At 37.4% G+C, this 25,870-nt stretch overlaps 2 protein-coding genes across 4 annotated transcripts in view; both read left to right on the forward strand.

Moving 5' to 3' along the window:
• The window catches only part of RABGAP1 (RAB GTPase activating protein 1), a 171,246-nt gene that overhangs the window by 79,703 nt on the left and 65,673 nt on the right, over positions 1 to 25,870 (forward strand). The gene's annotated exons all lie outside the window — the stretch shown is intronic.
• GPR21 (G protein-coupled receptor 21) lies at positions 14,484 to 18,413 on the forward strand. The gene has a single exon (XM_043566383.1). It carries the CDS (start codon positions 14,608 to 14,610, stop codon positions 15,655 to 15,657), a length of 1,050 nt encoding a protein of 349 aa, XP_043422318.1. The 5' UTR covers positions 14,484 to 14,607; the 3' UTR covers positions 15,658 to 18,413.

Here is a 25,870-nt window from a genome sequence, read left to right on the forward strand (position 1 = left end):
GGACTTCTTTTAAAAATATATTAAAACCTTCGATGAATAATATCTCCATAAAACTCTTACTGTAAAAAAGTCTTATGGGGAAGAACAACATTTGAACATGAAATTGGACCTCTTACCAGAAAATGACTTTTATTTGATGACAATATTCGTATTCTTCTCATTTTATTTCTAGACAGATGTTTTTTCTTTCAAGAACTAATATTCTGATTTTTTTCCATTGTTGCTGTAACTATTCAAACAGCATTAATTGAGTGCCTGTCAAAACCACAGTGCAGGCGCTAGGAGGTGAAACCTATTGATTGCCGAGTAGTACTCCATTGTATATATATATCACATCTTTATTCATCAGTCGAAGGACATTTGGGCTCTTTCCATACTTTGGCTATTTTTGATAGTGCTCCTGTAAACACTGGAGTGCATGTGCCCCTTCAAAACAGCGTACCTGTATACCTTGGATAAATACCTAGTAGTGCAGTTGCCGGGTCATAGGGTAGTTCTATTTTTAATTTTTTGAGGAACCTCCATACTGTTTTCCAGACTGGCTGCACCAGCTTGCATTCCCACCAACAATGCAAAAGAGATCCTCTTTCTCCACATCTTGCCAACATCTGTTGTTGCATGAGTTGTTAATGTTAGCCATTCTGACAGGTGTGAGGTGGTATCTCATTGTGCTTTATTTGTATTTTCCTGATGATGAGTGACATTGAGCATTTTTTCATGTGTCGGTTGGCCATCTGGATGTCTTCTTTGGAGAAGTGTCCATTCATGTCTTTTGTCCGTTTCTTCACTGGATTATTTGTTTTTTTGGGTGTTGAATTTGATAAGTTCTTTACAGATTTCGGATAGTAACCCTTTATCTGATACATCGTTTGCAAATACCTTCTCCCATTCCGTCAGTTGCCTTTTAGTTTTGCTGATTGTTTCCTTCGCTGTGCAGAAGCTTTTTATTTTGATGAGGTCCCGATAGTTCATTTTTGCTTTTGTTTCCCTTGCCTCTGGAGACTTGTTGAGTAAGAAGTTGCTGCAGCCAAGGTCAAAGAGGTTTTTGCCTGCTTTCTCCTCGAGCATTTTGATGGTTTCCTGTCTTACATTGAGGTCTTTCATCCATTTTCAGTTTATTTTTGTGTATGATGTAAGAAAGTGGTCCAGGTTCATTTTTCTGCATGTCCAGTTTTCCCAGCACCACTTGCTGAAGAGACTGTCTTTTTTCCATTGGATATTCTTTCCTGCTTTGTCAAAGATTAGTTGACCATCCATTTGTGGGTCCATTTCTGGGTTCGCTGTTCTGTTCCATTGATCTGAGTGTCTGTTTCTGTGCCATAGTTTTGATTATTCTTAAACTTCATTTAAATGCAATCATACAATAATGCAGCTCATACCCGTTTGAGTGGGACTTCTTTTGTTCATCTAATTTGGGAGTGTATCAGGAGCCCGTCTTTCTCTTTTTGTTTTCATTTTTTTAATTGCAGAGAGTATTCCATTGTAGAAATAAAGCTCACTTGAAAAAAATCTATTCTGCTATTATAGGTATTTGGTTTTGCTTTGTTCTTTTCCAGTTTTAGCCATTGTGAACAAACCTGCTATGAACATTCTTGCATTTAGCAAATGTTATGGTGTGAATGTTTGTCTCCCTCAAAATTCATGTGGTGAAATTTAATTTCCAAAGTGATGGTATCAGAAGGTAGAGCCTTTGAGGGGCACCTGGGTGGCTCAGTATACTGAGTGTCCGACTCTTGGTTTTGACGTCAGGTTCCACACTAAGCATGGAGACTGCTTGAGATTCTCTCCCTCTCCTTCTGCCCGTCTCTCCCACTCACCTGTGTGTGCGTGCGCGCTCTCTCTCTCTCTCTCTCTCTCTCTCTAAAAAAAAATGTGGGGCACCTGGGTGGCTCAGTCAGTTAAGCATCCGACTTCAGCTCAGGTCATGATCTTGCGGTTTGTGAGTTCAAGCATCCCATGTTGGGCTCTGTGCTGACAGCTCAGAGCCTGGAGTCTGCTTCTGATTCTGTGTCTCCCTCTCTGCCCCTCCCCTACTCGTGCTCTGTCTCTCTCTCAAAAATAAATTAACATTAAAGAAAACTTTTTTTAAATAAAAAATACGATAAAAAATTTTTTTAAGATGGAGGTAAAGCTTTTGAGAGGTGATTAGGTCATGAGGACAGAGCTCTCATGATAGCAAATAGTGCCCTTATGAAAGAAGCTCTAGAAAGATCCCTCACCACCTTCCATCATTTGAGGGCACAGCAAGAAGTCACCAGTCTGCAGTGAAGGAGAGGGCCTTCATCAGATCCTGACCATGTTGGCACCCTGATCTTGGATTTCTAGCCTCCAAAACTGTAAGCAATAAGTTTCTGCTGTTTTTAAGCCATCCTGTCTGTGGTATTTTGTTATAGCGGTCCAAATGGACTAAAAAAGCAAAGTTTATATATGTTAATCTATGTATATAGACAATAATATTTACATGTATATATGTGTGTGTGTGTATATATTTATATATTACTAATTTTAGGAGTTTTTAATTTATTCTGGACATGGGTTCTTTGCCAGGTATATGCTTCATGTTCTTAAATTTTGTGTGTAATATTACTTTAGAGGTGTTTTGTTTTGCTGCTTCATAGACTAAATTTATGGCAGGAAACAGTGACTAGATTTATAGAATGAAGCCCCCCAAAACATTACCTTGCAAATAGAATTGATGAACATCTTTGTCGTCACCTTGCTTTAATTATCAAGCTTGTCTTACAAGGGGATATATGTAGGGTTTTTCCCATGTGACTTTTATAATCCAGGGACAGGTTACCTTTCAGCAATAGAAAATACATAGGTATGTATGTATTTTGAAGGTGTTTCTTATTTCTAAAAGTTTTTTTAATATTTATTTATTTTGAGAGAGAGAGAGAGAAAGAGAGCGCACGTGTGCAAGCAGGAGAAGGGCAGAGAGAAAGGGAGACAGAATCCCAAGCAGGCTCCATACTGTCAGCACAGAGCCTGACACGGGGCTCTAACCCATGAACCATGAGATCATGACCTGAGCTGAAACCAAGAGTTGGACGCCTAAACGACTGAGCCACCCAGGCGCCCCAAGGTGTTTCTTATTTCTAAAAGCAGTGGAGTTTGAGGGCACTCTTCTCCCTTTTTTTTTTTTTTAAGTTTTTTATTTTTTAGGTTTTAAGTTTTTTTAAAGTGAGAACTTCAGATTTTTTTTTTTCATCTCAAGAAGGGAAAAATAGTAGTAGTAGCTGCCCTTTTTGAGCACATATGTCACATGCTGAATTAAACACTTTATAACCATTATGTCATAAATCCAAAGAAAATCCCTGTGAAGTGGTAATTACTATTTCCATTTTAGAAATGAAGAAACAGAGGTTCAGTGAAGCTTAGTAATTTGCTTATAATCATTCACATAGTAAATGATAGAGGCAGAATTTGAACTCAGAGATGACTCTAAAGCTGGTTCTTTTCCATTCTCCCTACTTGTCTATCCTTGAACTTAAAATTTTTTTATACAGCCATGTATGTACTTACACAGAATTTCCTGTAGACACATGAACACATTTGTTTTTATGTGTAGTTTTTTATTCAGTTACTCTTCTATTGGTAGGCATTTACTTTGCTTCCAGATTTTAGCCTCTAAATGATGTTTTACTAAACATACTTAAACACGTTCTAAATCTCTTCTTTTTATGGAAGAGTCTCAGGAGTGTGATTGCTGGATCAAAGGGTGACATGTTTTTTTAAGTGATTATTTAATTTTTATATTTAATTTACTTATGTCTGGCTTGATTTTCGAAAAGGCTGTTGCAGTTTATAGTTCACCAGCGGTGTAGCAAAGTACCTGTTAACCCATATCCCAAACAGTATTAGTTATCAGTAACTATTTAATTTTCTGCTGTCAGTGGATGTAAGTGATACCAGCATATCTTTAGTTTGCAGATCTCTGACTACTGGTAAATGTAAGCAATTTAGTCTTCTGTGAATTACCTCTTCATCTTTTTTAAACATATATTCTCAAAACCAGAGATGGAAGAAGATCACTTAGATAAGATAAAAATTATCAGGGTGCAAGTGTGACTCAGTTGATTAAGCATCTGACTCTTGATTTCTGCTGAAGTCATGGTCAGCTCATGGGATCAAGCACAGAACCTGCTTGGGATTCTCTTTCTCTCCCTGTCTCTCTCTCTGTCCTTCCCCAGCTTGTGCTCACTCTCTCTCTAAATAAATAAATAAACTTTAAAAAAAAATCATTTACCCAAAAAAACTCTGTACTCTATTATGTTTATTAATCCTTTATCTTCTTTATAAATATCTCTCTAAAACTTTAATTCTTTATTGACTTTACTGATGGTTTCATGCCTTACAAAACATTTTCAATTTTTATGTAGAAAAGTGTGTCTTGGTTAAGGTCTCTCCCACCTCTGAGTCTGTAAATGCAATTTCTGAGATTTTCTTGCAAGATTTTTATTGTATATGTTATATATTTATATCTTTAATCCATCTGGAATTTATTTTTGTGCATGGCATATGATAGCGGCCCAGTTTTACTTTCTCCCAGATGGATAACCAATTGTGCTACTCTCATTTTCCTGCTGGATAGAACTGCCATCTTTGTTAGATCTTAAATTCTCATATATACTGGGATTGAGTTCTAGATTTTTCTGCTTATTGATCAGTTTGTGTGTCCCTATACCAATACTGTTTTGATTTAAGAGTCTTTGAGTTATCTTTTTTCAAATCTTTCTTCACTGTTTCTTATTCCGTATTTTTTTCTTATCTATTCTTTCATATATTTAATCTTCCATATAACTCTTAAAATCATTTTCTCCAGTCTTACCACCAGTGCCTCCCTGTAAGGTTATATAAGGATTCTAATTTGAATTTTATTTATTTTACATATTAATTTAGGCTATAAGTTACATTGTTATAGTGTCTTTATATCTAAGAGATGGTATGTCTTACCACTTGTTTAGGTCTTATTTTATGTCTGTTAAACGCTTTAGAGTTGCCTTCATATATATGTCTTGTGCCTTTTTTGTTAAATTTATTCCTAAGAATTATCCTAGAGCATTCTTGCTGTTGCAAATGGAGTATTTTTTTTTTCCTTCTGATTTCTATTTCAAGGACCTAATTGCTACAATAGAGAATAGACATTGGTTTTTTTTAATTCTCTATCCATCTGCCTTTTGATATTTTTATTAGTTCCCCTAATTGGATTCTAGCATCTTTTGAGATTTTCAGGTATGCAGTAATATCAGCAGCAAAAACAGTTGCTTTTTTTCACTGTTCATGCAGACTGTTTGGTTTTCTTTGTATGTTAGAAACATCAAGACAGTGTTAAATGATGATGATGATAACTAGCATCCTTATCTAGTTCCTGATTTTACTTAACGTGGTTTTAGGTTTTTTTTACTTTTTGGAAAGCATACTGTTCATTTCTTTGGTAAGTCTTAATTTTTATTTTTTTCACTTAAATTTTTTTTGTTTATTTTTAAGAGAGAGAGTGCAAGCAGGGGAGGAGTAGAGAGAGGGGGAGACACAGAATTTGAAGCAGGCTCCAGGCTCTGAGTTATTAGCATAGAGCCCAACACAGGGCTCAAACTCATACGAACCATGAGGTCATGACCTGAGCTAAAGTTGGACGTTTAACCAACTGAGCCACCCAGGGTGCCCCTATTTTTTATTTTAAAAAGTTCTTTAATGTTTATTTTTTGAGAGAAAGTGAGGAGGGGAGGGGCAGAGAGAGGATGAGACAAAGAATCTGAAGTAGGCTCCATGCTGTCAGCACAAAGCCCAACACCGGGCTCAAACCCATGAACTGTGAAACGATGAACTGAGCCCAAGTTGGATGCTCAACTGACTGAGCTACCCAGGCGCTCCTGTAGGTTTTATTGTATTTAAGTGATTTTCTTCCATCTCTGGCTTTGAGATTTTATTAGGAATGTCTACTAAATTTTATTAAGAAGTGTTTTTTTTTCTTTTTTAGCATTTAATGTGATTTTTACAGATTTGTAGTGGAATAGATATATAATCTATCAACATTATGATAGACTTCTTGATACTGAACTATCCTTGGCTTCATGGAATAAATTTCTGCAGACCAGATACTCTTAGATTCTTTGTTTTCTATTCGTTCTGGCCTTTGACCAAAGGCTCCTCAATCTTGATCTCTAGATAGAACTTGTCAGACACATTGGGGAGGAACCTTAATAGGTAATCCATAGGGACTCCCATGGCGCTTTTTTGTAAATTCTCAAGTTGTAAGACTGAGCTGTTTCGGTCTGGTGAATCAAACTGCGGTTGACAATGGAGGGAAAAGGAGACACTTTCTGGTCTCCAACTTCCAGAATCCACTTCTGGCCCTTCTTTCTTTTGATTATTTTTAACCTTTTATGCTATTGACTCTCTATTTATTTATTTATTTAGTTAGTTTGCCTAGTAGCAGAAATTTATGTCAAAATTGCTTCCTTTTGTTTCTCATTCCTTTTATAACCACTCAGTCTTGTGTTTTCTGAAACCTGTTTGCTTTATTTTCTCTAGTGGTTTTATTGATAAACTTTTGTTATAAGAATCTTTTGCTATGAATTTCAAGTTTGTATCCAAAATCTAAATTAATAAAAAGTCCATGTAACCATTCTTTACATTTTTAATTGTTTGTCCAAGGGAGGTCCTAGAGGCCCAGCCACATTTTACCAGTCTGGAAATTTAATTTAAATGTCTAATTAAAATTCCATTATTATGCAGATTGTTTTGGTTTTAATTGAAAATATCTTTGGTAGACTTGGCAGTAGTGAAAGATTCAATAATATATAGCCTTAGAACCTAGAATGAAAAGGAAGTCAATTTAGCAAAAAGAGCACTGGCCTTGGAGTTAGGAAGCCTGAGTACTATTCCAGCTCTGCCACTAGCTTATATGAACTCAAATGAGTTCTTGACTTGTGACCATTCACTTACTCTTCTCTTAAATAAGTTTGCTAAAGTAAATGGTTGATTTTCCTTTCAGCTTGAACATGCTGGAAAATTAGATATATAGCATGTTTGAATCCTGCCTCCCAAAATAGCCCATGATTCTGTTTCACAGCCGAGTACTCCTGCTGTCTGCTTCTATAGGAAAATAGGTTTTGAGTAGACTTTTAAAACTATATTGTGTGCTCCCACATAGCAGTTGCTGTAGTAGGCCTGCTATAGACTGAATGTATCCCCCTAAATTTCATGTGTTGAACTCATAACCCCTACAATGTAATGGTATTTGGAGGTGGGCCTTTGGGCGATAACTAGGTCAAAAGAGAGCAGCTCTCATGAATGAGATTAGTATCTTTATCAAAATGACCCCAGTTAGCTCCCTTGCCCCTTCTGCCTTATAAGGACATAGTGAAGATGACCGTGGATCCTGATGGGATGCCAAATCTGCCAACACCTTGATTTTGAACTTCCTAGTCTCCAGAACTGTGCTAAATTTCTGTTGTTTATAAGTTATTCAGTCTGGTATTTTTGCTATAGCAACCTGAATGGACTAAGATACATGTTCTTCAAATTGGTATTTATGAAAATAATTTCAGGTCTCTATATCCTATCTCTGTAATATCATGTCTCCTGTAGTGAGTTTCTGTAAGTCATATCTGCCCAGGGAGTTCTAAAGGTTTCCTGAATTATAAGACTGGAAACATAATAGGCTTGATCATATTAAATTACCTGATTTTTGATAATTTTTGATCTACATATAGGCAATTTCATATGCATCGACCTAATAAATAGGTGAATTAAACTGGGATTACCTAGAATTACCTAGAATTACCATACTAGGGCTTTACTTGAAAGATCTTCATTCAGAATTGCCTGTTGTCTTATTAGACATTTGTTGTTTACTCAGCCATAAATACCTTTGAAAGCCTGCTTGATGTCAGCCTTGTGCTAGGCTTCATGGATATGCCAAGAATAAAATATACCTGCTCCCTGTTTGGGAAAGACTATGGTTTAATGAGGGAAACAAACAATTAACTAACCAATTACAGTAAAGTTGTATGAGAGTTACAGAAGAGAAAATACATATTGTTGTGTGGCACATGACAAGGACTTCTCATCTAAGGATTTGAAAAGGTCTCTTGTTCAGAAATTACCAAAGAAGGGGATTGTTGGGCTGGGATAGGGTGCTTTGTGGCATGTGTGATGTTAAAAATCAGTGGGAAAGCATGTGCCCAGGGGTGTGAGAGAGCTTGGCAATTTCATAGAGTGTGAAAGGAAATAAGGCCAGAAAACATAGGTAGGGGCCAGATCTTCGAAAGCTTAAATAAGTCATATTTGAGATTTCTGGCAGTAGAAAGTCATTGAAGCATTTTAAGCAGACAAATCATATTCACATTTAGAAGGCAGTATGCAAAGTGGATTGGAGTATATGTCTGAAGCCAAATTGTCTTGATTCAAATCCCAGTTATACTATATTTAAGCCATTGACATTGGGCAGTTTAACATTAGACTTGTGTTTCCTTATCTGTAAAATGAGAGGATAATTGTACCTTATTTGTAGAGTTGTTAGAATGAACTTAGACAAAACATTAGGTACAATTTATAACCCATAGTAAGTATAAATTATTGCTTAGTTACTGCTGTTATTTGTGTTACTATTATAGAATGGTCATTCCAGTTACTTGAATTAGAATGGAGTAAGACTAATTGAAGCAAAACCTGTTAGTGAGTTAGGCAAGAGATGATTGTGACTTGGATCAGAGCAGTGGCAGAAGGGATAAAGAAAGATATTATTTGAGAAGTTTCAGAGATAATACAATCTTTGGAACTTAGTGATTGACTGAATATAAGAGATGAGAGGAGTAAAAGAAGAGTCAAAGGCCCTCAAATTTGTTCTGGAATGACATTGGTACATACATACCCACATTAGCTGCACTAAAATAATATGTTAATTAAATAAATCCACATTTAAACCTCATTTTTACCTAATAATAAGTAATGCCCAGAAGTGAATCTTACAGATTAGGGGAACTGAGATTGATCCTTTCTCATCTATAATCATTAAGCCACTGAATAGGTTGAGAGAAGTATAAATATAATTTGGACAGTTTTTGTTTCATCTTTCTGTCTTATTTCTTTTTTAGTTCTCTTTGTTGTTTTAATTATTTAGTATTAGGTTGATCCATACAGAAGTTACCAGTTTTATAGATCAGAAAATCTTTAACCAGAAATGAAATGGTTAAATGTTGGCCATCTTTACATGGTTCATCCAGTTATATTCTCATTCTGTAGGATTTTTTTTTTTTTTTTTTTTTTTGAGACAGAGAGAGACAAGACAGGGAGAGGGGCAAAAAGAGAGAGAGAGGATCTTAAGCAGGCTCCACACTCAACACAAAGCCTTATTATGCAGGGCTCAATCCCATGACCCTGGGATCATGACCTGAGCCAAAATCAAGAGTCAGATGCTCAACCAACTGAGCCACCCAGGTGCCCCTAATCGGGGCTCCAAGGGTCCATTTTGAGTTGAATTGACCATTAAAAACTGGAAGAAAATTGATGTGATGGCATAAGGACAGGTGGAACTGAACCCCATGAAGTAGGTGACTTAAACTTGGCATCATCCATTCAATGTGGCTCTGGGAGGACATCTTGTGGCCAGAGTTTTTGTTAACTTTACCAAAACGGACATGTTATATATTATTTTGGCTGTTTTTTGAAAACCTAATTATAAAACTAGTGCAATTGGCCCTTGACCAATGTGTGAGTTAGAGGGCATGAGCCACCACACATTTGAAAAACCGTAACTTTGGACTTCCCCAAAACTTAACTACTAATAGCCTACTGTGGACTGGAGGCCTTACCAGTAGCATAAACAGTTGATTAGCACATGTTTTATGTGTGTATTAAATACTGCATTCTTATAATAAAGTAAGCTAGAGAAAAGGAAATGTTATTTAAATCATAAGGAAGTGAAAGTATGTTTATAGTACTATACCGTATTTATTGAAAAAAATCCACTTATAAGTGGATCCATGTAGTTTAAACCCATGTTGTTCAAGGGTCAACTCTACAAAGAAATTAGGAAATCCAGAAAATACAGAAAAACGTAAAGAAAATTAAAAATCATTTTTAATCCCAACTACCATCCACTGAAAAGTAGAGCTGATTTCCAGTGTTTCCTTCCAAACATTCATATATACACACACACACACACACACACACACACACACACACACACACACATATATACACACACACTATATACACACACACACACACACATACATACATACACACACACAAAGAAATGCTATTTTTTAAAAAAATTGTATCTATATCTATACACATATATACATACATAAGAGACTGCATTATTTTAAAAAAGAAATGTATAACGGATGGAGCTAGTATTATGCTGAACGAAATAAGAGAACCATATGATTTCACTCGTATGTGGAATTTAAGAAACAAAATAAACAAGCAAACCAAGAAACAGGCCTCTTAGCTATAAACAACTAAGTGATGATTACCAGAGGGGAGGTAGGTGGGGCATGGGTTAAATAGGTGATAAACACCAGATGTTGTATGGAAATGTTGAATCACAGTATTGTACACCTGAAACTACTATTACACTGTAAATTAACTGGAATTTAAATTAAAACTTAACAAGGAAATATATATATAGATTTTTTTTGAAGACATAGACTTATTGTCACCTTATGTCATTAACTTCGTGTCTTTTGAAGAAAGTGTTTTTCTTTGATCTGAAACAAAACATTTAACTCTTGATTGATTTGATAAAGTACTGCTCTCAGGCTTTTTTTTTTTTTTTGAGTTTCCTATATGAATATTTTGATTATAGCCCCAAGAGAAATTTTACTAAAACAGAAATGAAGTTGGAAGAACTATTATTATGCTAGTGATAGTAATGTAATAGCTTGTATTTTTTTATTACGTTTTTAATTCTTTAAAGTAATCAGCCAACACAGTGTCTTTTTTATCACCATAATTGTCTAGTTTTATACATGAGACACCTGAGATGAAGAGAGAATAAGTTACATGACAGAATTCACAAGTAGTTAGAAAAGTTTATACTACTGACTTTGAATGCTTTTTTTATTTATTGAAATATAACTCAGAAATCTTTCCTTTTTTCATTCAATATTAAGCACTCAAACAATGAGACTTCAAAAATAAAGTCTGTGGTAAATGTATAGAATAGTGAATAACCTGGTTTGTCTGGAAGGCAAGGTATTGGGGAGGGGGGTGGAATAGTGAGATCAGATTGGAAAGGCAGTAGGGAGCCATTGACTCTTCTTAAACTTTGGATACCATAATAAAGCAAATGCTATTGGATATTTAGGCAGAAATGAATAGATCAGAAAAATGAACAAGACTAGAAGCCCAGACAATATTTAATGATGGCCTGAAGTATTAAAAACTGAATTAAGAGCCACCATAGAAATAGATTCCCGGGAATCTGGTGAGGGGGAGAGAGTGGTCAAAATGATTCCTAGGTTTCATAACTGAGTGCCTGGGAAAAAAGAATGTTGGAAAAAAAAAAAAAAGAGGGTGATTTGTTGAGGAAAATGATTTTAATTTTGGACATGCTGTGGTTGAAGTCTACAGGATGTCCAGGTGGAAGATGTATATATAGAGTAGCAGGCAGATTAGAAATGGAAAAGAATGCTCAGGAGTGAAGTCAGGACTGGAAACATATAGGCAGAGAAATCATTAGTGGAGAGGGAATAATTGATGCCATATCACCATTCTATCTTTTCAGATACTTTCACTGCCTTGCATATGTATAGTCTTAATGCATTTGAGGAATGTGTGACAACAAAGTATCCAAGTGACTGTTGTGGGCCTCAGACCTGGGCATTCACAATAAGAGAAGCCCTTTAGGTATCAGAGGACCCCATCGTCAAGCAGTACAACATGGTTGGCGGAAAAGCACAGACTACTTAGGAAGGATATTTTAATTGAGAAGAAAAAGAGTAAAGTTATATACTCTCTATATGCTAAGTATTGATAAGCCCTTTGTATGTATACCCTGTCGCCTTTATTTTGCAACAACTCTGTAAAGTAGGAAGTACTTTATTTTTATAAATGATGAAACTTGAGTGTAAAAGAGGCTAAGTAATATAAGAGCAAGGATTTGAATCAGATGGGTGTTCAGTGCCATAGGGTTTTTTTTCTATGCCACATTTTGCTATGTTCTCCAGTAAGACCTGTCAAATATATCTCTCAAGCTTATGTGCAATACGTTCTTCAGTTTCTTGCCTTCATGTAATAAGCACAGTGCTTTTGATCTTAAAATATAATTAATTCAGTTCTGATCATGGGTGGCTGTTTGCTTTCAATGAGAAAGCACATATGTAAAGCAAAAGTTAAAATTGGATCAGATAATGTGTATCTCTGTCCAGGTGTGCCGACTTTATAGAATACTTAGAAATGCCAACATTAGTTTATTTTCTTTTACTCTATTGGGTATGTGGAACTTTATTTAGAAGAATAAATTGAGAGTCCAAAGACACCTGGAGGAAAAAATGCTAAAAAACACATTTCTAATTAGCTGAAAATTGTCACTACCAGAAGAGCCACAATGTAACTCCAACTTGCATTGTTTTTTTTTTTGTTTTTTTTTTTAATTTTTTTTCAACATTTATTTATTTTTGGGACAGAGAGAGACAGAGCATGATCGGGGGAGGGGCAGAGAGAGAAGGAGACACAGAATTGGAAACAGGCTCCAGGCTCTGAGCCATCAGCCCAGAGCCTGACGCGGGGCTCGAACTCACGGGCCGCAAGATCGTGACCTGGCTGAAGTCGGACGCTTAACCGACTGCGCCACCCAGGTGCCCCCAACTTGCATTGTTTTAAGTAAGCACAAACAAGATTGTGTAATCTAAGATACATAAGCTAATTTGTACTGTGCATTTTACAGGTTTAAAGCCTGAGTGGAAATGGGTATATTTACTTGTCCATCATTTGTTTGTATATTTGTGTACCTGCTTCTCAGTAAACTAGAAGCAAGAAATGGTATCTCAAAACTGTAGAGGAGTATTGAATACAGAAACAACATGATTGTGTGCTGTTTCCTCAGTATTCAAAATGAGTGAAGTTTTCTTTATTTTTTCTCTTGAAAAACTGATTGTTTGCTTTATTTTTGTCATCTATCTTAAAATTGGCCAGTATCCAGTGAATTGTGAGAGAAAATGCTAAATATTTAGCCTTCTAGCTAGAACTTCTTGTGCTGCTAAATTATGATTTCTCAGTTGCCCCGCACTGTTAGCACACTTTCATTCTTTAACATTGCTCTTTGTTCCTGAGGAAAATGCTATAAGAAAATAGGAATTTCCTCTCACCATTACGCCTCTGGCAGTGTGTTTCCATCTAATTCCTGGCTGGCACTCTGTCCAGGTTGCAACCCCTTCTCATTACTAGCAGAGTCTAAATTCTGCTCATCTACTAAAAGGGGGATTCCAGACAGACGAGGAAACAGCTTTCAAACACTGCACTGCAGGCATATTAAGTTATTCCCCCAATGTGCAGTCGGGAAATCAGGGACCACTTCTCTGGCGATGAATTCTAATGAGCTGCTAAAGATGCCGAAGGGTGTGTGCACACAGGCGTTTTCTTTCCCCTCCCCCCTTCTTCCTTTTCCCAAGCCCCCTCTTCTCCCCGTTTCCCCTCCTCCTCCTCCTTTATCCCCTCCCTCTGTGTCTCAGTTCTGCAGTAAACGGGGCTGAGGCACATTCCTGCACTGCAAGGCTTTCTCTTAAGGATGTTTTGTGGCTTTTGTTTGGATTGCAGCATGCAGAATTACAGGTAACACTTTGAAATTGAGCTAGACAGATAAATTCTGTTGAAATGTTTTCGAAGAGGTGAAATAATTACATTGGAATCAGTGAAGAAAATGAGCTAATTCTATTAGTGGTAGTTATAGTAAGATATTTTCAGAAATGCCATAAGCAGATTCTTTTTCTCCCCCGAAAGGCTCAAATGAGAGGAAATGGGATTAGATTGATCTGGCTTGTGATTGATTTTGTTTTATGTTGATCATGAAACTTGCTGTTGTTTCTCTTCCTCTGTAAAGTAAGGACCAGTTATGTGGGGTGCTGCTGAGAGTAGCCATGAATAGTTGTACCGGGTGGGGTGGGATGGAGTGGGAGGGTTGATACTAGCCTGAGCTAGCCAGGTTCTTTGATTAGGGCATTGGATGCAAAATGTAAAATGCTCTCTCCTTTTCTTCTATCAGCTGTTCAGAGGAGACTCATTACAACTCTTGCTGAAGCTCCTAATCTTCCTCCCTTCTCTTCTGCCCCTAACCCCTACCCTCATTGGCCTGAAGACAATGTACCCAGAGTTTGCCTTACTCCCCTGGCGCTATGTGTATGGTAAACCTGGTACTATGGCCACATCTGGGACTGGCCAGACAACTGCTGCTGGTTCTCCCTATTCCAAGAAGGATTTAAAGGGGAATTACACTGCAGGCAATGCACCAGAGCAGCATCAGGAGCTTGGGGACTAAGGCTCCTCTGGCATTATTACAGACACACAGAGCTGACCGCAATGACAGCAGCTGCTCCTTTGAACTGTTGGCAGCAGCCAAGCGGCAGCATGAAGTGAGAGATCACTCCTGAGCTCAAGATGAACTCTACCTTGGATGGTAATCAGAGCAGCCGCCCTTTTTGCCTCTTGACATTTGGCTATTTGGAAACTGTCAATTTTTGCCTTTTGGAAGTATTGATTATTGTCTTTCTCACCGTATTGATTATTTCTGGCAACATCATTGTGATTTTTGTATTTCACTGTGCACCTTTGTTGAACCACCATACTACAAGTTATTTTATTCAGACTATGGCATATGCTGACCTCTTGGTTGGGGTAAGCTGCTTGGTCCCTTCTTTATCACTCCTCCACTACCCCCTCCCAGTAGAGGAGTCTTTGACTTGCCAGGTATTTGGTTTTGTAGTATCAGTTCTGAAGAGTGTCTCCATGGCCTCTCTGGCCTGTATCAGCATCGATAGATATATTGCCATCACTAAACCTTTAACCTATAATACTCTGGTTACACCTTGGAGACTACGCCTATGTATTTTCCTGATTTGGCTATATTCCACCCTGGTCTTCCTGCCTTCCTTTTTCCACTGGGGCAAACCTGGATATCATGGAGATGTGTTTCAGTGGTGTGCAGAGTCCTGGCACACCGACCCCTACTTCACCCTGTTCATCGTGATGATGTTATATGCCCCGGCAGCCCTCATTGTATGCTTCACCTATTTCAACATCTTCCGCATCTGCCAACAGCACACAAAGGAAATCAGCGAAAGGCAAGCCCGCTTCAGCAACCAGAGTGGGGAGACTGGGGAGGTGCAGAGCTGTTCCGATAAGCGCTATGCCATGGTCCTGTTCCGAATTACTAGTGTATTTTACATCCTCTGGTTGCCATACATCATCTACTTCTTATTGGAGAGCTCCACTGGCCACAGCAACCGCTTCGCATCCTTCTTGACCACCTGGCTTGCTATTAGTAACAGTTTCTGTAACTGTGTCATTTATAGTCTCTCCAACAGTGTCTTCCAAAGGGGACTAAAGCGCCTCTCAGGGGCCATGTGTACTTCTTGTGCAAGTCAGACCATAGCTAAGGACCCTTACACAGTTAGGAGCAAAGACCCCCTTAACGGATGCCATATCTGAAGTGATTCAGATATTGGATCACTCTGTGTGTGTGTGTGTGTGTGTGTGTGTGTGTGTTTCCTTTTTATCTCTTTGTATCCCTAGCTTACTAGGAGATCTGGGACAAAATAATTCAACTCTAAGCAGTAGCAAACAAATGATCCATTGAACATACCTTCTAAGTTTGCAGAAATTATTTTCTAAAAAGTGCTTTGAATCAGAGAATCAGGATCATGAAAATAAATTGCTCTTGGTTCCAGTTTTTGTAATGTCATGGAAATGATGACATTTTGAAGATTTAAAATAAATAAAACCATATCTAACACCTCTCTTCAGCTGGCATGACTGAACCTGGGTGTGAAAAGCGTCAGCATTTTTAAAAAGTCATTTTCCTGTCGCTTTTCTAGGCTCTTTCTGTTTGGGCTTCATGTGCAATTGAATTCTTTTAAGGGGAATATTAAAAAATAGTGATGAATTAACAGGATTTAAATTTTGCTTTATATATGCCAAAGTAGAACTACACTGCAGATTTCAGCACTGTCATTTAGAAAGCCAAATGTTTTATGTTTTAGGTCTTCTCTTGAGAGAATTCTCAATACATATTGTTGAATAACATGAACACCTAAGTGTTAATTTTAGAATTTTGCAGTGCACCATGAGTGAAGCAAAAAGGCAGTCAATTCATACAATTTAGGAAAAATTGAGCTACTTTCTGTGGCATGCTTCATGGGGATCTAAAGAAATGTGTGCATGGAAAGTGATTGCGCTGTAGTGTTTTTGCCCATGCCTTTGTGTGTGTGTGTATTGAAAATGTTTGAATTTAGATTTCTCTTTACAGCAAAGTGTATTTTAATAAGCTGAAAAACAAATGATAGGTTAATGGCTGCCATTTTTATAATGGTGAAAATATATAGAAATGAATTTTTAGTAGTCTTCTTTTTTTTTTAATCCACAAACTTTGAAATGTCAGAATATCTGGGAGAAAAGGATGTCCTAATAAGCAACTGAGTGAGAAAATATACTGTATATTTAACTAGTTCCTTTTTTAAATAGAAGGGGATTGAGATGTTCTCTTTGTGGCTAAATGGAATCAACAAAGTAGCATCTAATCTTTTTAAAAGCATTTTTTTGGTGTTAAGAAATGCACATTTGAATGCGAGAAGGAGAAATTCGGATTAAGTCTCTTTTATTGCTCTTCTCTTTCTGGACAAAAAAATCCTTTGATGTAACAGTTCTTTACTTAGTCTTTTTTTTTTTTTTTTAAAGCCAAAGTATTAGCAAAATCTATAGGATTTTTATTATTTATTCTGTAGAATTATTGAAAGTGCTGTGTATTGTATGTACTGGTGATGTTTTGTTCTTCAAGTGATTATCTTTAGAACAAGAAGTTTATTTTTCTAAAAGGAGAGAAGGATTTCCCAGCAGCTCCAGGCATGAGAGTATTTCCTCTGCTTTTCTACTGGTTTTAATGTTTTGGAAGTCTTCAGGGGGCTTATGTGATCTCTGCCTTTGGCTAGATGTTATAATCTGAATACAACAATGGTATTCAGTGAGATGGAAGAAACCCAAGGGAAAAGGGTAAAGTGGAGTTTTGAATCCAACAAAGGATGCAGATATTTATAAAACAGGCAAATAGGCTTTGGTTTTCTGTCATGATATTAGAAAACCTACTACCCCTTTTAATATAAAGGGCAGCATTCTTAACGATTTTAGGTCTTAGATTTTAACTTCAAATGTGTGCTCTACTTTAAACTTTTTTATTTTAAGTGAATAAGTATTACATAAACATTTAAATTTCAGATTCTGAATTCTTCCCAAAAGCTTCCTTGCTCTTTATATTTAGTACTAAAAAACTTGACTCTAAGCTGTTTCAGTATTTAGAACTCATGTTGAAATTGCAAGTTATATTAGCAGTGGCTCTGTTAAATTGCCATTTGAATTGAGAAACCTTTTCTCTTGGATTTTGAGAAATGGTTATGCATATTTCTCCTTTATTTACATGCCACAAATCTAAAGAAAAACAAAGTTTCCTTTTTCTTCATACATGTTGGAGAAAGTAACCTGTTCAGATTTGCAGTTTGCTTGTGAGTTTTAGTTTAGCAAAGATGAGAATCTTAAAGATTAATTTTTATAAAAACTGATGTTAAATCGGTGGAGTTTTGCTTTTGGGGGATGCTGAGCCCTTTTAATTTTTTCCTGCAGTAGCATTCCATCTTGTGAGAAAGAGAAAACTCTTTGAGAAAGATCTTATGGAAATTTTATGGAAAGACCACTGGAAGTGGCTAACCAAGCTGATCTTTTTTTAAAATTTTTTAATTTATTATTTTTTTTAATTTACATCCAAATTAGTTAACATATAGTGCAACAATGATTTCAGGCGTAGATTCCTTAGTGCCCCTTACCTGTTTAGCCCATCCCCCCTCCCACAACCCCTATAGTAACCCTCAGTTTGTTCTCCATATTTATGAGTCTCTTCTGTTTTGTCCCCCTCCCAGTTTTTATATTATTTTTGCTTCCCTTCCCTTATGTTCATCTGTTTTGTCTCTTAAAGTCCTCATATGAGTGAAGTCATATGGTATTTGTCTTTCTCTGAGTAATTTCGTCAAGCTGATCTTTTAATGACTCAAAAGACACCTCTTTTAATAAGAGCTTTTGTTAACAGATTTTTACATTTTTATCCTGGTACCAAATTTAGATGTTATTAGAAATACTTTTTTCACATAAGAATCTCTGTCAGCGTCTCAGCCTAAAACTAGAGACTCCATACACTAATTTTATTTTTCAACGTTTATTTATTTTTGGGACAGAGAGAGACAGAGCATGAACGGGGGAGGGGCAGAGAGAGAGGGAGACACAGAATCGGAAACAGGCTCCAGGCTCTGAGCCATCAGCCCAGAGCCTGACGCGGGGCTCGAACTCCCGGACCGCGAGATCGTGACCTGGCTGAAGTCAGACGCTTAACCGACTGCGCCACCCAGGCGCTCCTACATACACTAATTTTAAAGAAAAATCCCCCCATTCCCCCCACTGGTAAACCTGCTTAATACTCGATGTCTTTCCAGTTTATCTGTCTTCATTGGACTGTATAAAGTCTACGTTTTCTTCCAGTTACCAGTTCTTTTCTCACATTCATTGATTGTCTATACTGCCTTTTAATTTTTATTTTCTTGTGTGTGTGCATGTTAGGGGAGAACGGGGTGAGCCTGGATGTCCTGGATGTCAGCAGTCAGTCTTTAGTGGCTAGGGGCATTTTCTATGTGATACATTTGGATAGTTCATATTAAAGTAACCTTTTCATCTTGGCATACTTAGTGCAACATTTGATGACGTTTGGTTTAAATACCAATCTTGCTAGTTCAGAATGAAAAAAAAGTATATTTTTAGATTCAATTACCTTGGGCTTTGGCAAGACAGTGCATTTAACTATATATGGTATGTGACTGATATCAGAGGAAGCACAAGCTTTTGGTAATTGTGTTGAAATTATTTCATAGTAAATGTTCAGATAAGACAATACTAATTGTTACATTTGTAAATTAGTTATACGTTTTTATACAGTGATTTCAGAGAAGATGTTTTTTTTTCCTCTTAGAGCAGAAAAGCAGCTGCAAAAGGACAAGTGGTCTACTTTAATGAAAGAACTGTCTTACACCAGAAAGGATATTTGAATTTTTCATGGATCTGTTGACTCCCAAATTCCATTTTGTAAAGGGTTTTCCTTAAGCTTTATTGCTGGATGAATTTCTTTTTTGAGCCTTTTCTAATGGCTTTTCCTTTTTACTTGAATAATGGTCTCAGTATTTTAAGGATTGGGAAAACTTGAATTTTTATACTATAAATGCATTGTCCACTCACTCTTTGAACTTGAAAATGAAGCAACAGGGTTACAAGTTCCCAGACAGTGGAGTGGTTTCTGGGAGAGTTTCCTCAGCCTTTCAGGTTTGATCGAAAAATCTGCACAGTGGCTTTGTAGGAAATGTTTTAACTTTGCTATGTGTTTTTGTATCATAGAAGACTTGTGAAATAAATTATTGGCAAACCAGAATTTTTTGTTATATGAGCACATTGTGGGAAGATTAAAGTGGGAGAAATGTGGCATTTATGATTTTTTTAAGTCTTCACAAATTGTTCTCTGTGTTGTTTTTGCATAATTTTTCTATTTCAGGTTGAAGGAAAACTAAATATTTTATATTAAGTGTACATATTAATATATTTTACATGCCCTGGCATTATTCTAGACATTTCTTATAGCTGAAAATGAGTCATTTGGCTTTTCTTCAAAATTTGGGTGACAAGGGCACCATGATATGATTAAATTGAACTTTGAATTGAGAAAAAATCCAGGTTTCTGTTACAAATTAACTAGTTTTGTAAGGGCAAGTCACTTCTCTAAGCACTTAATTTCTTCTATAAAAGGAGATAATAATCCCCTTATCCCTCATAGGGTTACTTTGGCAATTGAATTAGATAATGGATGTAAAAGTACTTTGTAATATGTAAAGTGCTTTGCAATAAAAATGAGTACTATTATTTGTATCTGCCATGGTTTCACATCTGAGGAAGTCACACATAATGGAATGGTGTCCTCCTACGTTAAGGTCTTAGAAGCTCAGTGCTGGGTGACTATTCCCATGCTAGCTAGCAATCCCAAATTTGAGAAGAGAGGCATGATAAATCCTCGCCGTTCTAAAATGACAGTAGTGTTAAATTCATAAAACTGTTTTCATTTATTTCCTTTACTTGTCTGTAAAGTCTCTAAAGGCAGGGACAGTGTCTCTTCATATCTTCATCCCCAAAATCTAACATGGGAGCTGGCTCAGAGCAGAAGTTTTATAGTAAACTTTACAAAATTAATGAATGATTCTTTCTAATTATTCTAGTCATTATACAGCAGTAATGTTCAAAAGGAGGTGCAGAGCCCACAAGCACTTCTGTTTGCTCAAGGCTGTTCTAGACTGTAAATGACAAAAGGTAGCCTTTTAATACCAAGAGACTAGTGTCGGAATGTGCATGCGCTGTATGGCAGGTAACTTTACACCTGGAAACCTGGTAGCCTTGACCCAGGGAACTTCAGACACTGCTGTCAAACTGCCAGTTTCTCACAGCATGGATAAGAAACAGGTATTTGGATCACATCACCTTCTTGGCTCTGAATGCAGATAAGGTAGGCTGTAAAAATCTGTCACAAGAAAAGAGGAGGTATATAGACTATCTTGGTGAAAGAAGCTATTCTGTGGTTTTGCTTTGTCTCTCAGTCTTTACCAGTTTTCTAGTTTTGTCTTCCTTTCTTTTCTTAACATGCATTGGTCATGTATTCAGAGAGATGTGCTTCAGATGACACTGCTGGAGGTTGTGCAAAATTCTGTTTGCAATAACAGTGGGTTTAGGGAAAGCTTAAACAATCGGGAAGCCCTTATGCACCAAGCTCCACTCTATACCAGACATTGCAAATAGCTGGCCTCAGAGGGATATAAAGAAGGATCACCGGGGCGCCTGGGTGGCTCAGTTGGTTAAGTGTCCAGCTTCTGCTCAGGTCATGATCTCGTGGTTCGTGATTTCGAGCCCCACATCGAGCTCTGTGCTGACAGCTCAGAGCCTGGAGCCTGCTTTGGATTCTGTGTCTTCCTCTTTCTCTGTAGCCCTCCCCCTCCACTTGCACTCTGCCCCTCTCTCTCTCTCTGCCTGCCTCTCTCTCTCTCTCTCTCTCTCTCTCTCTCTCAAAAAAAGAAAAGAAAAAAGGATCACATGATTCCTTTCTTGTAGAACTTTATAGTTTCTAGATATTTCATATGGAAAAATTCTGTGATTATTTATTTGCCTTTCCAAAAACCTCACCAGAGTAACCTTATCTGGAGGAATTTACCAAGACTTTCTGGTGGGACGCTAGGTATACTGTGCTTCTGTTTTGGGGGTGAGTTCGCCTGATACTAGTGTATAAAAATCATCATGTCACTTTATTAGTTTAAAATAAATCCGTGGGGTGCCTGGGTGGCTCAGCCAGTTAAGTGTCTTACTTTGGCTCAGATCATGATCTCATAGTTTGTAGGTTTGAGCCCTGTGTCAGGCATTGTGCTGGATCCTGCTTCGGATTCTGTGTCTCCCTCTCTCTCTGCCCCTCCCCCTGCTCATGCTCTGTCTGTTTCTTTATCTCTTTCAAAAATAAACATTAAAAAAAAATTTTTTTAATAACATAAGAAATCTGTAGTGGCAGTAGGGACCAGTTGTTCCCCAATGGTAGATCTTCATGAGAGGCCAAACCATATTCAGTGTGTTGCTTGGTGAAGGTAGAATTTCAGAATGTGGTTTTGTAGTGTGAACATTTATTGGTATCTGATTAAGCCCATCTCCACAATGAGAAAACCTGATCATTAGGATCATAATAAAAGTGGAAAGCATCTCTACTGGCCAACCCACCTTCTCATTGATGTTTAATTGATGTGTTTGTTATTTCTTAGGTTTAATTAACTTCTTTTGTACTTGTCAGTTAGTAAAATTGCTTGTAATTTGTAGTAGTCTTACAAGCCTGCTACTCATTCTTTCTTTTTGAGGTGGTTTTGTATCACTGGTCTTACCTTTTACCATACGACATACTGTTTTATGATTTAATATTCAAAGGGTAGCCGGCCATATTACTTTGTCAGTTGTGGGGACCAGCTCATTTTCGTTTTCATGCAGTACCTATATACTGTCTAATTAGAAAAGGAAGATATATGAAAATACTTGTAAAAATTAACAGTGTCAGTCAAATAGCATTGAAACATTAAATATACAGAATGTCATATCTAGCAAAGGAGATGGGGAGGGACATTTGGACTATAAAAGATTTCAGTGCTCATTTGGTCTGATTCTCTCTTTTTACAAACAGTAAACCAATCCATTGACCACACATCTATTTATGATAATATCCAGACTTCCGAATCCATTGCCTTCTCTTATTACACCATGTTGCTTTTACAGAAGTGTTTGACTTCAGTTAGCCAAGCCCTGAATGAGTAAGATTTAAAAAAAATTTTTTTACATGTTTATTTATATTTAAGAGAGAGAGAGAGAGAGAGAGAGAGAGAGAGAGAGAATGCACAAGTAGGGGAGGGCCAGAGAGTGAGACGGAGACAGAATCTGAAGCAGGCTCTAGGCTCCAAGCTGTCATCACAGAGCCAGATGTGGGGCTCGAACCCAGGGGCTGTGAGATCATGACCAGGGCCAAAGTCGGACACTTAACTGACTGAGCCACCCAGGTACCCCATGAATAAGATTTAAATAGACTAAAATGGTGTGTGTGTGTGTGTGTCTGTCTATGTGTCTGTGTGTGTGTGTGTGGAATTTTAGGTACTGGAGGCATTATGGGCAACAATATAAATGTTAATCAAGGCTTATGTTTCAGGAGAATTTTGTAAACTTTGTCTTATTTAATCCTTCCAATACTGTATGAGCTAGTGGCTAGCATTAACCCATCATATAGATGAGGAAACTGAGATTTAGAGTTGCCAGAATTGTACAGTTAATAAGTAAAAAATCTATTGGAGCACCCACGGTGGTTCATTTGGTTAAACATCTTACTTCGCTTCGGGTTGTGATCTAATGATTCGTGAGTTCAAGCCCTGCATTGGGCTATCTGCTATCAGCACAGAGCCTGCTTCAAATCCTCTGTCTCCCTCTCTCTCTGCCCCTCCCCTGATCACTCACACTCTCCCCCCCCCCCAAAAAATAAATAAACATTAAAAAAAGAAAAGTAAGAAATCTAGGATTCAAAACCAGATCTTTCTGACTCCAAAGCCTATATTCTTACCTCATTTAGTTCTCACAGAAACCTTTCTGGTAGTTCTTTTTTATATCCCTATTTTACAGGTTGAGGAAACTTAGAGAGATGAAGAAAATTTTGTCAGTATATCAGCTGACTCTGAGACTTGAAAACATCACAGACTTTCTGCCAAATACAGCATATTGAGTGTGAATGTTTATTTCTGTTAACTGCACTGAAAAGAATAGCAAGGGTATAATACATGTGGACAGAGAGAAGAGGAGCAGAAATGATGGCAGATAAATGAAGCCAACAAAGGTTTGGAATATAGAAACCTAGTAGATAAGTGGTAAGTGACTCAGCAGTCAACAAAGCTGAATCCTAAAGTCAAGCTGCCCAGGGGCAAAAAGAAGCAAGCTGATTTCACTGTAGAACCTGGTAGATACTTGATAATTGGATCCCGAGATGCCTCTACAGGCAGAGAATAGTATGAAGCTGAAAACTGAAGAATTGTTAGGAAGTTTATGTAAGCAACATTTAAATACCCCTCCACACCACCTTGATCACCATCCCAAGCTGCCCCAAGCAGGCAACTGGTTTTTCACCATCCCAGCAGAAAGTGGGAGATTTCCTCTTGGGAGAAGAGGTCAAACCACAGACCTTCTGGATGCCAGACATAGCTGAGGATGGCACTAAGATACCTTTGAAAAGTTGGGTGTCACGAGAAAGTCTGCATATTAAATACTCAGTCTCCTTGTCCCTCTGCACTCCCAGAATGCTCTCAGCCAGTCTTAAATGAGTCTAGTCTGGGGACTGATGTTTGAAGGCTCCCAAACCAGTCACATTACCTGCCCAAAGCACCTTTAAGTTGGCGCTTGTCAGTCAATAAATTCCACCTATTCGTACAGAGCTTCCAATTAACTTTTTACTCCTCTTTTACTATTAACAATCAGCCAAAGATCCTGTTCTTGTGAGAAAGTCATCTCATGTAATACACAGCCCAAAACAAAAGAAATCAGAGGAAATAGAAACAATTCAAGTCACAAAGTATATTTTCCAAAATATATTTTCAGAGAAGCTTTTGCATCCATTAGAGGAGAATAGGATGCTATAAGAAATGAAAAGAAAAAAAAGTAACAGTTCTTATAATCAGAGCATAATCAGATATTTTTTAACTCCAAAAAGTTGGAAGATAAAATTGAAGTAGGCTAGATAGTGAAACAAAAGACAATAAAGTTGATAAAAACAAGACAGAGACTCAACAAAGGAGGCCCAATATCTAACTCATATGATTTTCAGAAACAGAATAGAGAAAAAAAGGAAATTCTCAAAGAAATATCAGAAGAAACATATCCAGAACTAAAGGATATGAGTTTCCATAATGAAAAGGACCAGCTTAGTGTAATAAAAAGATTTTATGATGGAAAATCATAAAATTTTAGGATACTGGGGATAAAGTAGAATCTTGAAAGCTTCTTGGTCTGGAGTAGGGATGGGAAAGTGGGAATTTACTAAACACAGGGATCTGAATAGCACTGGTCTTTCTGGCACATTAAAGCGAGAAGATATAGGGAATAACTTCAAATTTTTGTGAAGTGATTTTTAACTTAGAATTTTATGCTCAAACTTTGATTCAAGTGCAAGAATAAAATAAAACCATGTTGAGATATGCAGGGTCTCAAAAATAGTTATCTGCCTTACATCCTTTCTCAGGAAGTTGCTGAAGGATATGCTTCTCAGTACAAGGGATGAAATTTTAAAAGTGGAAGAGGGGCACCTGGTGGCTCAGTTGGTTTAGCACCTGACTCTAAATTTTGGCTCAGCTCATGATCTCTTGAATCGTGATATTGAGCCCGTGTCAGGCTCTGCACTGGCAGCATGGAGCCTGCTTGGGATTCTCTCTCTCTCTGCCCTGTCTCCACTTACATGCGCGCATTCTCTCTCTCTCTCTCAAAAATAAATAAACTTTTTTTTTTTTTTAAGTGGAAGCTATGGAACCCAGGAAGCAGGGACTCCCTACACAGGACAGAGGTGAAGAGAATTCCCATGGTGATGGGGAAGGGGAGCCCTAGGATGTCAGCTGTGCAGCAGACCTAGAAAGCCACTAGTCCAAATTGGAGAAAAGGAAGGAGGGCATTAGGAAGTATGTCTTTTAGGAAAAAACTGAGAGGAATTTCCGATCCTGTCAAGATTTGTAGGGGAAGAACTGGTGATAGATAACACAGAATACTGGAGGAAAGAAACAGAGCAAGTAGTAACTGCAGAAGAAATGGAAAATTAAAGAACAAAGGGTATCTAGTCATTATACACTCTGTGATTTAGTTAGCAATATTGATTTAACTAAAAATTGTAGCAAAATTACATTGAGAGTCACGATAAGGGGAAGGGAAGTGTGTGTGGTAGGTGGGTGGTGTTGGGGGCTATAACAGACAGAGTATCAGCTCCCATACTGAAAGTCTGGAAAAAACAAAAACCAGAAAATAGCAACTTAAGTAT

Source organism: Prionailurus bengalensis, chromosome D4 (genome assembly GCF_016509475.1).
Source record: "Prionailurus bengalensis isolate Pbe53 chromosome D4, Fcat_Pben_1.1_paternal_pri, whole genome shotgun sequence".
NCBI classification, from domain to species: Eukaryota; Metazoa; Chordata; class Mammalia; order Carnivora; family Felidae; genus Prionailurus; species Prionailurus bengalensis.